The 12,549-nt window shown below is 39.1% G+C and overlaps 1 protein-coding gene across 2 annotated transcripts in view; it reads left to right on the top strand.

Moving 5' to 3' along the window:
- LOC123741670 (nuclear body protein SP140-like protein) overlaps positions 1-12,189 on the top strand; it is a 34,837-nt gene extending 22,648 nt beyond the window's left edge. Inside the window, exons 5-16 of one of the 2 annotated variants that reach the window (XM_045714955.1) lie at positions 627-760; positions 6,069-6,116; positions 6,330-6,386; positions 7,079-7,127; positions 7,323-7,526; positions 8,244-8,383; positions 8,578-8,646; positions 10,426-10,556; positions 10,811-10,928; positions 11,086-11,160; positions 11,362-11,505; positions 11,725-12,189. In XM_045714955.1, coding sequence (XP_045570911.1) covers positions 627-760; positions 6,069-6,116; positions 6,330-6,386; positions 7,079-7,127; positions 7,323-7,526; positions 8,244-8,383; positions 8,578-8,646; positions 10,426-10,556; positions 10,811-10,928; positions 11,086-11,160; positions 11,362-11,505; positions 11,725-11,838 — 1,283 coding nt within the window. In that variant the 3' untranslated portion in view covers positions 11,839-12,189. The remainder of the gene's footprint in view (positions 1-626; positions 761-6,068; positions 6,117-6,329; positions 6,387-7,078; positions 7,128-7,322; positions 7,527-8,243; positions 8,384-8,577; positions 8,647-10,425; positions 10,557-10,810; positions 10,929-11,085; positions 11,161-11,361; positions 11,506-11,724) is intronic. The other variant, XM_045714956.1, reaches the window with a different exon arrangement.
- The last annotated feature ends 360 nt before the right edge of the window (positions 12,190-12,549 follow it).

Raw genomic sequence — 12,549 nt, 5'->3', positions numbered from 1 at the left:
ACATCATTGTCAAAAGCTCAAGACATACTGTTACATGTACAGTAGGTCTAGATTATTTATGGATTGATCATATAGAAATATTTAAACGTTATTTTAACCACACCTAAGTAATTGCATGTGGCGCAGAAACCACTGACTCGCTGCATTTTTCTATTACCAAGACACCTGCTAATAACCCTTAACTGGTTAGGTCAGCTCATGAGGTGTCCTAAATATCTGTCGACTTGGTGTGACTCTTATGACTAAAGGCTTCAAGGATAGCTATAGTTTTTTACCCATCAGCACTCACAATAAATGTTCTACTCTGAGACCCTTTGTGAATACGGGCCCAGATCTAATGCATAGACTTTAGTGGGTTAACACAGTATTGTGATGTGCAGGAGACCCATGTTTCAATCACAGTCAGGCACATGTGTACTATGGTCCATTTCACTTTGCATGGTTTTAATTTGTGGTGGTGTGTATGATGTCTGACTTCATCATTGGTTTGTCTCAGGGGAGAGGTGCATTGTGGTCCAGTATTGCTGGTTGATGTCTGACTTCATCATTGCTTTGTCTCAGGGGAGAGGTGCATTGTGGTCCAGTGTTGCTGGTTGATGTCTGACTTCCTCATTGTTTTTTTTCAGGGGAGAGGTGCATTGTGGTCCAGGGTCGCTGGTTCACCCCAAGTGGCTTTGAGGAGTTTGGGGGGAAGAAGAGCAGTAACAACTGGAAGTACAGTATCTGCTGTAGAGACACCACTCTGGCAGAACTGATCCAGGTACAGCATATATTTTGATTACATTTATTTGACCATTTAAAAACACAATTCAACCAGACGTGGATACAATACATTTAAAATCAGCAAATAAAACACAGAAAAGTTGAACAGCTTGGTCACTTTTCATACTCTAATCAGGCCTATGTCATTTGGACAATGCTTCCATACACTACTACACTCTGGGATATATATAGTTAAAGGTTTGGTCACACCTACTGTCAAAGGAATTTTCTATCCTAATGCTATAAATTAACAATCAATAAGCCTTGACTAATCCCCAGAGTTTGTAAGACACTGGGTTAATAATTAGGCAAGGACTCAGCTTTCTGCCAAAGTTCTTGTACAGTTTATTCAGAGAACGTTCTGCCCAACATACACAAAGATGTACATTTTATCCTCTCTCCGCTTACGCACACACATCCACACCCAAAAGTAGATAACCTATGCACACACATACGCACAGACAGTAGGTGAACAGTATCTCTTCCTTGACCTGCTACCACTGTTCCAGCACTGCCTGTTCCTTTCCCCATAGATTAGGAGAACCTTGAAGGCTCCTCTCGGTATCTCACACACCCATGTCTAGACTTGATGGGATTAACGTTCAGTACATTGACTTACAGTTTTTTATCCATGCTACATAACTACTAATTCATAATGGATTATTATTATTTTTATTTTAATTTTTTTATTTTTTTTAGTCATTTAGCAGACGCTCTTATCCAGAGCGACTTACAGTAGTGAATGCATACATTTCAATTCATACATTTCCCCCCCCCCATACTGGCCCCCCATGGGAATCGAACCCACAATCCTGGCGTTGCAAACACCATGCTCTACCAACTGAGCCACAGGGAGGCCACAGGAAGGTAAATGATTCATTTACCTTCATTAGATAATTCTCTTATCACCTACTCATTCCAGGGTTTTTATTTATTTTTACTATTATTCTACATTGTATTCTACATTGTATAATAATAGCGAAGACATCAAAACTATGAAATAACACATATGGAATCATGTAGTAACCAAAAAAGTGTGAAACAAATCCAAATATATTTTATATTTGACATTCTTCAAAGTAGCCACCATTTGCCTTGATGACAACTTTGCACACTCTTTGCACACACTCAACCAGCTTCATGAGGTAGTCACCTGGAATGCATTTCAAACCAACAGGTGAGCCTTGTTAAAAGTTCATTTGTGGAATTTCTTTCCTTCTTAACCTCTCTGGGCTAAGCGGGACGAATTCGTCCCACCTACGCAACAGCCAGTTGAATCCCGTGGCGCGATTTTCAAATACCTTAGAAATGCTATTACTTCAATTTCTCAAACATATGACTATTTTACAGCATTTTAAAGACAAGACTCTCTTTAATCTAACCACACTGTCCGATTTCAAAAAGGCTTTACAACGAAAGCAAAACATTAGATTATGTCAGCAGAGTACCCAGCCAGAAATAATCAGACACCCATTTTTCAAGCTAGCATATAATGTCACAAAAACCCAGAAGACAGCTAAATGCAGGACTAACCTTTGATGATCTTCATCAGATGACACACCTAGGACATTATGTTATACAATACATGCATGTTTTGTTCAATCAAGTTCATATTTATATCAAAAACCAGCTTTTTACATTAGCATGTGACGTTCAGAACTAGCATACCCCCCGCAAACCTCCGGTGAATTTACTAAATTACTCATGATAAACGTTCACAAAAAACATAACAATTATTTTAAGAATTATAGATACAGAACTCCTTTGTGCAATCGAGGTGTCCGATTTTAAAATAGCTTTTCGGTGAAAGCACATTTTGCAATATTCTCAGTAGATAGCCCAGCCATCACGGCTAGCCATTTAGACACCCACCAAGTTTAGCCCTGACCAAACTCCGATTTACTATTACAAAAGTTTGATTACCTTTGTTGTCTTCGTCAGAATGCACTCCCAGGACTGCTACTTCAATAACAAATGTTGGTTTGGTCCAAAATAATCCATCGTTATATCCAAATAGCGGCGTTTTGTTCGTGCGTTCCAGACACTATCCGAAGTGTAAATAAGGGTCACGAGAATGGCGCAATTCGTGACAAAAAAATTCTAAATATTCCATTACCGTACTTCGAAGCATGTCAACCGCTGTTTAAAATCCATTTTTATGCCATTTTTCTTGTAAAAAAAGCGATAATATTCCGACCAGGAATCTGCGTTTAGGTAAACAGAGGAAAGAAAACAAAGCATTCGGTCGACGCGTGCACGCGCCTGAGTCTCACAGTACTGTAACCAGCCACTACCCAAACGCGCTACTTTTTTTCAGCCAGAGCCTGCAAAGCCACGATTCAGCTTTTTGCTGCCTTCTGAGAGCCCATGTGAGCCGTAGGAAGTGTCACGTAACAGCAGAGATCCTTTGTTTTGGATAGAGATGGCAAAGAAGGCCAAGAAATGGTCAGACAGGGTACTTCCTGTACAGAATCTTCTCAGGTTTTGACCTGCCATTTGAGTTCTGTTATACTCACAGACACCATTCAAACAGTTTTAGAAACTTTGGAGTGTTTTCTATCCAAAGCCAATAATTATATGCATATTCTAGTTACTGGGCAGGAGTAGTAACCAGATTAAATCGGGTACGTTTTTTATCCAGCCGTGTCAATACTGCCCCCTAGCCCTAACAGGTTAATGTATTTGAGCCAATCAGCTGTGTTGTGACAAGGTACAGAAGATAACCCTATTTGGTCAAATACCAAGTCCATATTATGGCAAGAACAGCTTAAATAAGCAAAGAGAAACGACAGTCCATCATTACTTTAAGACATGAAGGTTAGTCAATTTCTAAAGCTTCCATTGGCTGTCTAAAGCCTTCAGAAAGTGGATTGAGCCTTCTCCTGTCTCTGGGCAGAGTATAGGAGCTCAGTTACTGAGTGGTCTGCCTGAGGACAAAGAGATTGGATATGTGCGTTCACGCGAGCACGGTGTTTTTTCTTTTCCTCCTTGAATGAATACACTATTGTCCAGTTGGAATATTATCGCATTTCTACGAGAAAAATACCATAAAAATTGATTTTAAACAGCGTTTGACATGCTTCTAAGTACAGTAATGGAACATTGACTTTTTTGGTCTCGAAATGCGCTCGCGCGTTACCCTTTGGATAGTGACCTGAACGCACGAACAAAACGGGTATTTGGACATAACTATGGATTATTTCGAACAAAAACAACATTTCTTGTGGAAGTAGCAGTCCTGGGAGTGCATTCTGACGAAGATCAGCAAAGGTAATACAATATTTCTAATACTAATTCTGAGTTTAGGTGACCCCGAAGTTGGCGGGTGTCTGAATAGCTAGCCGTGATGGCTGAGCTATGTACTCAGAATATTGAAAAATGTGCTTTCTCCGTAAAGCTATTTTAAAATCTGACACAGCGGTTGCATAAAGGAGTAGTCTATCTATAATTCTTAAAATAATTGTTATGTATTTTGTCAACGTTTATGATGAGTATTTTTGTAAATTCACCGGAAGTTTTTGGTGGGAAATACATTTTCTGAACATCAAGCGCCAATGTAAAATGCTGTTTTTGTATATAAATATGAACTTTATCGAACAAAACATACATGTATTGTGTAACATAATGTCCTAGGAGTGTCATCTGATGAAGATCGTCAAAGGTTAGTGCATAATTTAGCTGTGTTTTTGGTTTCTGTGACATATACCCTTGCTTGGAAAATCGCTGTGTGATTATTTGTGTCTATGTGCTCTCCTAACATAATCTAATGTTTTGCTTTCGCTGTAAAGCCTTTTTGAAATCGGGCAATGTGGTTAGATTAACTAGAGTCTTATCTTTAAAATGGTGTAAAATAGTTGATTGTTTGAGAAAATTGAATTGTGGTATTTTAGTTGGTTTTGTATTTCGCGCCACGCGATCCCATTGGCTGTTGGCTAGGGGTCCCGCTGGCGGAACGGGGTTTCGCTAGCGGAATGGCTAGATGCAAGATTAAAGGAAACTGCTATACTTTATTGTAATCACAATTTTCTTTAACAAATGTTTGTCTTTAATGTAGGGTCGACAGACAACTTCCTTACCTTCTTCCCCTTCCACACACCTCTTCCATTTGTGTAATAATGCTGCAATCAGTTGGTTGTAAATTTGGATATAGCAGACATTTCCAAATATTTTTGTTAGCCACATGTGTGCCAACTCCAACAGTCATATTTATGATATCATTAACAAAGATTATACAAATTGTTTTATACATTAGTATATTTGAGATTAACCATAATATTTGTTGTAATATTTTTTCTGTCTTTTCTGATGCATAAAACTGAAATTGCAACCAGCTTTCTATAGCCTGTTTTAAAAATAGTGATATTCTGGAGATAATTTTATTTTCAAATAACCGAAAGTGAGAAGTTGTAATCTGAATAAAGGGAAAAAGGCAATTTTTACCATGGGGTGAGCCATTTTTACTAATCTGCTGGAAAACCAGTCCGGATTTCAGCACAACGTTTGTATGACTGAAGCCTTTAGTGAGAGGTTCAAGGCTTTAATCATGTCCACCCTCCGAATTCATATTTATTATATAAATATGCCTGTTTAATTTTGCCTGCCATTCCAAATAAAGTGGAATATTTTTTTGCTCATATAATATTTTTTTTAAGTCGTTCGGTGTTCTTAACTGACTTGCCTAGTTAAATAAAGGTAAAATAAAACATTTAATAAAAATAAGTAAATAGGTAGACTGGGATATGACTGAATAATTTAAGATGATAGTTAACTCGTGGCTTGACCTAGGGACTCAGAAATAGGTTTGAAATATAGCTCTCCGTTTCCTCTTTTCAACAAACGTACGTGTTCATGGATACTCCCATAATTCAAACATTAACAAAGAAAATAGAAAATATCACACATTTATTGTTTTACTTGTACTTATAAAAAATACATTCCGATCACCTCAATGTTTTTTGTCATGCTGACATGAAGTGACCAGGTGGATGAGTTATTTCGAAGAATTCACACAGCTCCATTTCGGTTGGTAGTAAATAGCACTGTGACAACCAACCCGTGAGGCAACCAACCCCGGTCTCCCCTACTCTTACCACAGCATATCGGTTTATCATTACATATAGTATACCAGAACATTTTGGCCAGACAGAGCAACGAACTATAGCTACACATTATACCCTTTTTGTTTTTCTGTAAAGAAACTAAATGTACAGGTATTTCACTGATATGCCATTCAGTCACTCAACACTAAAAAGCAATGTCTGTCCCCCTTTCTCTACCCCCTCCCATCACCATCCCACCAACATCAGGAAGGTCATTTAACTTCACCAGACTTTAAAAGAAGAAAGAGTACACAGGTAGGAGACCAATCTTTCAATATACCACATCCTCTGGATTAACAGCCAAACTTCATTTGACTATTTAGTTGAACAAATGCTCTCAAATGCTTAGTACATCCACATCATACTGTATATCTATATAACAGTTCACCATCATTCTATGTAAAAATGACTTTGTAATAACTCAATTAAAAAATATACCCTTGCCTTTAACAACTGAATATAATCCAGGATCACCACCCTGGTTCCTCATCCACTGTTCGGAGGTCCCTACGTATCAATAGAAAGGTAACACATGGTAATTCAGCTTCTGTAAGAACAACCTTATTTTTAGTTATTTATTTCACCTTTATTTAACCAGGTAGGCAAGTTGAGAACAAGTTCTCATTTACAACTGCGACCTGGCCAAGATAAAGCAAAGCAGTTCGACACATACAACAACGCAGAGTTACACATGGAATAAACAAAACATACAGTCACTAATAGAGTAGGAAAATAAGTCTATATACAATGTGAGCAAATGAGGTGAGATAAGGGAGGTAAAGGCAATAAATAGGCCATGGTGGCAAAGTAAATACAATATAGCAAGTAAAACACTGGAATAGTAGATTTGCAGTGGATGAATGTGCAAAGTAGAAATACTGGGGTGCAAACTGGGCATATACCATACTGGGCATGGGAACATGTGGGACCATTGAAAATGCATAGAAAGTGCTGCATCGTCATAGCATCTGAGTACATGTTGTTTATGAATGTTAGTCATCAATTAGTTTTATTGCAACATCTGAACTTGACAACAGCTTAGCCTTAGCCGTTGATATTGTGACATTTATATGGGCATGAATTTATATTTCTTGTGCGTGATCATACTTTGACCAATGATAATTTTGTTTGTCCATGTTCTTACCATATTAGATAAAGAAGAGTCTATTATGTGACTGATATATGGAAAACTGATCTGTCCCTTTTCTCCTATCTAGGCCAAGAGAGCACTGTTTCCCTTCAACCAATCAGCAGGCTCAATCACTGGTATGTACACCAATCACAACTCAATGGAATCTTTCTGAATCCTTTAGACATGACTATCTGGTAAAGGGGATGGGGTTGTCTCTCTAACTCAGTGTTTTTGTTGTTATAAGGTTTTGTGAATAACACAGGCCTGACCCTTCACACTTATAGAATAAACCATCTTTCCCTAAACCTCTTTGTTTATCTTTACTTCAGAATCTGAGGAGGATGACGATGATGATGAGGAAGAGGAGGAAGAAGAAGCTGAGCAGGAAAGAGAGGAAGGAGAGAGAGGAGAGCAGGCAAACACTGCTGGAGAGAGCAGTACAGGACGCAGCCATTGTGGTGTGAAAAAGTCTGTTTTCAAAGTTACCTGTGGAGCCATCAGTGGAATGCTACATAATAATCGGTTTGCATCAGGTACAAATTTTATTCTCAGAAGGTTTAATAAACAACATTCTATAGCTATTGTCATGTCTTTGAAACTATTGAAGGTACTGGAGACACTTTTACGTGTTGGCAACCCTCTTTCTCTGGCTGCACCTCAAATACTGCCCCCACTTAGTGCTTTTATCAAGCAGAAAACCCATTTCAGCAGATCCACAAGGTCTGCCATGAGAGGTGACTGTATAGTTCCCTTCAGGAAAAGCACCTTCAGTCAGACGACTTTCACTCTGAGAGCTTCCCACGTCTGGAACTCACTGCCTTCAGACACACGTAACTGTGCAACACACAACCTGTCTGTAGTTTCTGAGGTGTGTAGATATTGTTTGTTAATTATCTATCTTTTGTGTGGTTGCTTATTGTGTTATTGCTCTCTGTCTGCGTACTAAGAGTTAGTTGTCATATGTTGCTCTCTGCTCTGTATGTGCTCATTGTCTGTACTGCCCAGGGACTACGGTAGAAAGTTTGCCGACTGTCTAAAACTGGAACTTTTACTGAAAATGTCCCTGCAAAAATAAACGTAATAATATAAAGTAAATGACACACTTTTAGCTATTGTTGACAATACACATGTTATTTTACCATAGCCCTATGTCCCTCTGGTCAGCTGTAATGCGCCATATAAAATGTATATTAAGTTTATAATAGGGTTTAATTTGAGTTTTTGCCCCTATCTTCTCTGTTTCCACACAGGGTCGTGTGGAAAGAGCATCCGCACGGACCAGCGCTGGATGACCCCGGTGGAGTTTGTGACGGTGGGGTCAGCTCTGGAAGATCCCTCCTGGAAGAAAGACATCCAGTGGGACGGGAAACCACTCAGCGTGCTCATCGAGGTACAGATGGAAAGAGAACAGAGAGATAAAGATGAGAGAGAAAAAAATGTGTGTTTGACACTTACCAACCTACTGTTCAAGGAATGGTTTAAGATAGTCTGCAAGGTCTTTAAGGACCTGTGATGAAAACATTTCCCTTCTTCAAAAACGTTTTACTAGTACTTCTACTGTCTCTGTTTGTTTCTCATTTTCAGAGAAAGATCTTGGTCATTCACTCTCTCCTGTGTAAGTGCAACCTATGCAGCTCCACGGCCAAAGACAGGGTAAGTTTCCCCCTCGATCCTCAGGAACATGGTAGCACCCACTTACCAATCAGCCAATCACATTGGTTAAACGAATGCTTCAGTTCTAATAATGAAATTCCAAGATGTTTCTTAACATCACTGTATAGGGAATGAATGAATGACATTTTTGTGTCAAATCATCAGTTGGCAACCCATCCCTTACAGGATTAAATGACACATAAACAAACATTACAATGATTCACAGTGATAATTCTTCTGGTGTTCTGCGCAGTGTGCACCGCCTAAATAATGAAAAGGAAATCAGTACATAATAGTAGATAAGGTTATCCAAGCAATAATAATAATAATAATAACCCTAGATCGGTAAAAATTATACATAAATACAGAAAAATTAAACCTGATCTTGCACAAAGAGAAGATTCAAGTGAGAGATCATAGATAAGATTGTGAGACAGCCCTACAGACAATCTATACACATACATGCACTTTGCTATATAGGAGCTAAATACTTTTAGAATGTAATTACTGGTCGCCCCTTTTTCTTTTATTCCAGGCTTTGTCAAAAAATTCAGAAAACAGAAATACACAATGTACAAAAAAACATTTCAGTTTCTCCTCATCACTCAGCCACATATTGCCAGGGTAAATCTGGTGGGCTTTCTGGAATAAGGAAAAGTATATATATCGCGGTAGAAAGTGCAATAGATGATCAAATGAATGTTATTCTCTATTTCTTCGAGGTCACAATAGTTACCTAGTTTTTTCTAATCCATTTTACCGACCTGTTTCAATACGCAGGGGCAATATCCCTGATCTTCCACGTAGCGATCTCTTGCTTTTAGGTAGGTTGTACATAATATACTGTATCTCTCAGACACAAATTCACACTTAATCAAACAAAAGTTTCTCAATTTGGGTTTATGATTCATCTCCCCCACCCATTTATTTTCATATTACGTCATCAGTTGTTTTTTAATAGTGTCTGTCTCCCTTAATTTGTTTTTTGTGCAAATGTTAAAAGTCAGACTGCTGGAAAAGGGCCAACCAACATTTTGGTTTCCCAGGCTCCTCCTGTGAACAGAACCCATTGAAAAACCTTTCTGGCAATAGGCATATCCAACAGTCTATTCCAAAGTCTCACCATGCACGCCTTCCATCTCACTTCACAGGGTTCCCAGTCCATGTCCCCAGTTATTGCCAGTATAGGCGCAAACTTGTGGACACCTGAAAAATAAGTACTGCTTTGAGATACCTCTTAGCACCCCACACTCCTGCTGAATAATCCACAACAGGACACACACGTCTGATAAAGTTTGGAATATGTGGCATAACCAATATCTTTGAGTGTTTTTGTTTTTCCTATAAATCCCCCAAAAGCTCTACATGCTGAGTCAGCCAGGGCAGATGTGCTGTATTGAAAGGTCTTATATTAATCAAAATAAGACACAAATATTTATAATTGCTAGAAAACTCAAGAATGTCTTCACCACCACAAAATTGACAACCAATTGACTGCACGTAATAACATTTTCCACAGGTTTTGTTCAGTTTCTGCCATTAAAATAATATAAATCAGCATTTCATCATCATATCTTACTCCAGTATTTAACTGTTTCGTTTATTTTTGCCAAATCAAAAATAAACATAGCAAACAGAGTTGGTGATAAGGCATGTCCTTGTTTTACACCCTAGGGTGTGGGAAGCCAATCTGTACGATATTCATTAACACAAACAGACAGTTGTTGCTTGATTGTTAACCAATTCCTTCTCAACTTCCTCTCTTTTCTGTCTTGGCAGCATGATCAGGATAACGATGACGACTGCTTCATCTGTAGAAGAAGCCAGGGCAGCTTGATATGCTGTGATGAGTGTCCTCGCTCCTTCCATCAGAGATGTCATCTTCCTAATGTGGATGATGCTATCCTGGGGTGAGAAGAGTTGAAGGTTGATGAGAGACAGAGTGAGAGAAAGAGATTGATAGAAGAGAGGTCTGTTTGTCCTGTGTAGGTAAACCTATCTGTCAGCTTATTTGTGCACTATTGAAATGTGTGTGTGTGTGTGTGTGTGTGTGTGTGTGTGTGTGTGTGTGTGTGTGTGTGTGTGTGTGTGTGTGTGTGTGTGTGTGTGTGTGTGTGTGTGTGTGTGTGTGTGTGTGTGTGTGTGTGTGTGTGTGTAATCACAGGGATGATTGTCCGTGGATGTGTACATTCTGTGTACAGAGGACCAGTCAGTCGTGGCGCTACCCCAAACAAATGACCTACCAGGAAGCCTTAACCTGCCGAATCTCAGACCACCTACTGGTGAGGAGCCTGAATGAATGACTTCTACCATTGGTCCAACTGCTTCCAATTGCATGTCCATTATAAGCATCACTATATACTTGACATGAAATAATCATTCAGAATTAAGTGTAAACAAGCTTTGACCAGTCACATAAAGGTGTGATTACTCTGATAGGAATGCCAGTACCTCCTGCTGTGTCTCTACCACGCGGACGAGGACCACATCTTTGTGAAAGATCCTTGCATCAATGTAAGTTTGCTTGGTTCTCTCTGTGTGTGCGTGTGTGTGTGTGTGTGTGTGTGTGTGTGTGTGTGTGTGTGTGTGTGTGTGTGTGTGTGTGTGTGTGTGTGTGTGTGTGTGTGTGTGTGTGTGTGTGTGTGTGTGTGTGTGTGTGTGTGTGTGTGTGTGTCAAATTTCACATATATCTCAATCTGTATGTTTCATTGCCAGGTGAGAAACTACACCAGTGTGATAAAGACCCCTATATGGCTGGACAGGGTTGTGGAGAAGCTGCAGCAGAATCTCTACCAAACAGTGCAACACTTTGTGTCTGATGTGTTGCTTATCTTCACCAACTGTGCCACATTTAACAGGGTAAGACTGTACTACTGCAGTATCCAATGTGAAGACTCCAAGAAAATCTTGGAATTATGCTAGTCAACTTTACTTGTGCTACTGCATGAATAACACTTTAACAATGTGTCTTTGTTTATTCCATAACAAATATGAATTAGGCTAAATGACTTGTGTTTATTGCATTTCTAGTTTATTATGTTTTCTATACAAATGTGTCTGTGTCTTTTTTTAATGAAGGACAATGCAGAGTTCCGTGGGATGGGCGAAAGATTGAAGGTTCTATTTGAGAGAGAGTTCAAGAGTACATTCAGCATCCAACTTCAGCATCCAACTGCATCCAACAGCCAGTAGAGCCTTCATCAAGTCTGTACTGTTATCTCACTATGAGACAACAGGGAATATTCACCATGCAATGGTCTTTCTATACAGCCTTCATACAGACTTGCATGTACATTATTATCCATCTAGTCCTTTCATGAATTTCTTTCATTTGTTCTAGCAGTCAAAATGTGTGTGTGATAATAATTGAAATAGAATGATGGTGATAACATTGCATTTCACACAGTAAATGTTGCTTTGCTAACTTCTCATACAAGAGCCTTAGAATTCCTCACCTTCCAGGTTCTTACTTCTGGTTCGGCCTCACTAGATTCATGTCCAGGGATTCTATCGAAAATAAACTCAGGAATTTCTAAAACATTGTACAACTTGTTTGACTGTGTAGCTTACCAGAACGTGGTTCTGTTGAGGAGAATATCCTCAGACAGAGCAGCAGCGCCCTCTTCAGGGCAGTTAGGTCAGCGGCTGCTTTGGGTCTCTGCCCTTATGCAGGACCTGCACAAGCTGCTAATGTAACAGTTGGTGAATTTCACCAGCTTCACATATTAATATGGCATGTTGATTTGTTATTATTCATGCCTGCATCCTGGGAGTAGGGGAGTGTGTACTTACGTTTTGCCCTGCGTGCTCAAATAATTTTGATGCACTATGAGAGGTAGGCAAGCTTTTTCTGTCTTCAGAAAAGTTTGATTATTTTAAGCACAAAATCATACACACAGTGTT

Source organism: Salmo salar, chromosome ssa03, assembly GCF_905237065.1.
Source record: "Salmo salar chromosome ssa03, Ssal_v3.1, whole genome shotgun sequence".
Classification (NCBI taxonomy): Eukaryota; Metazoa; Chordata; class Actinopteri; order Salmoniformes; family Salmonidae; genus Salmo; species Salmo salar.
The sequence above is the reverse complement of the archived record's forward strand: the minus strand, read 5'-3'. Positions and strand labels throughout refer to the sequence as shown.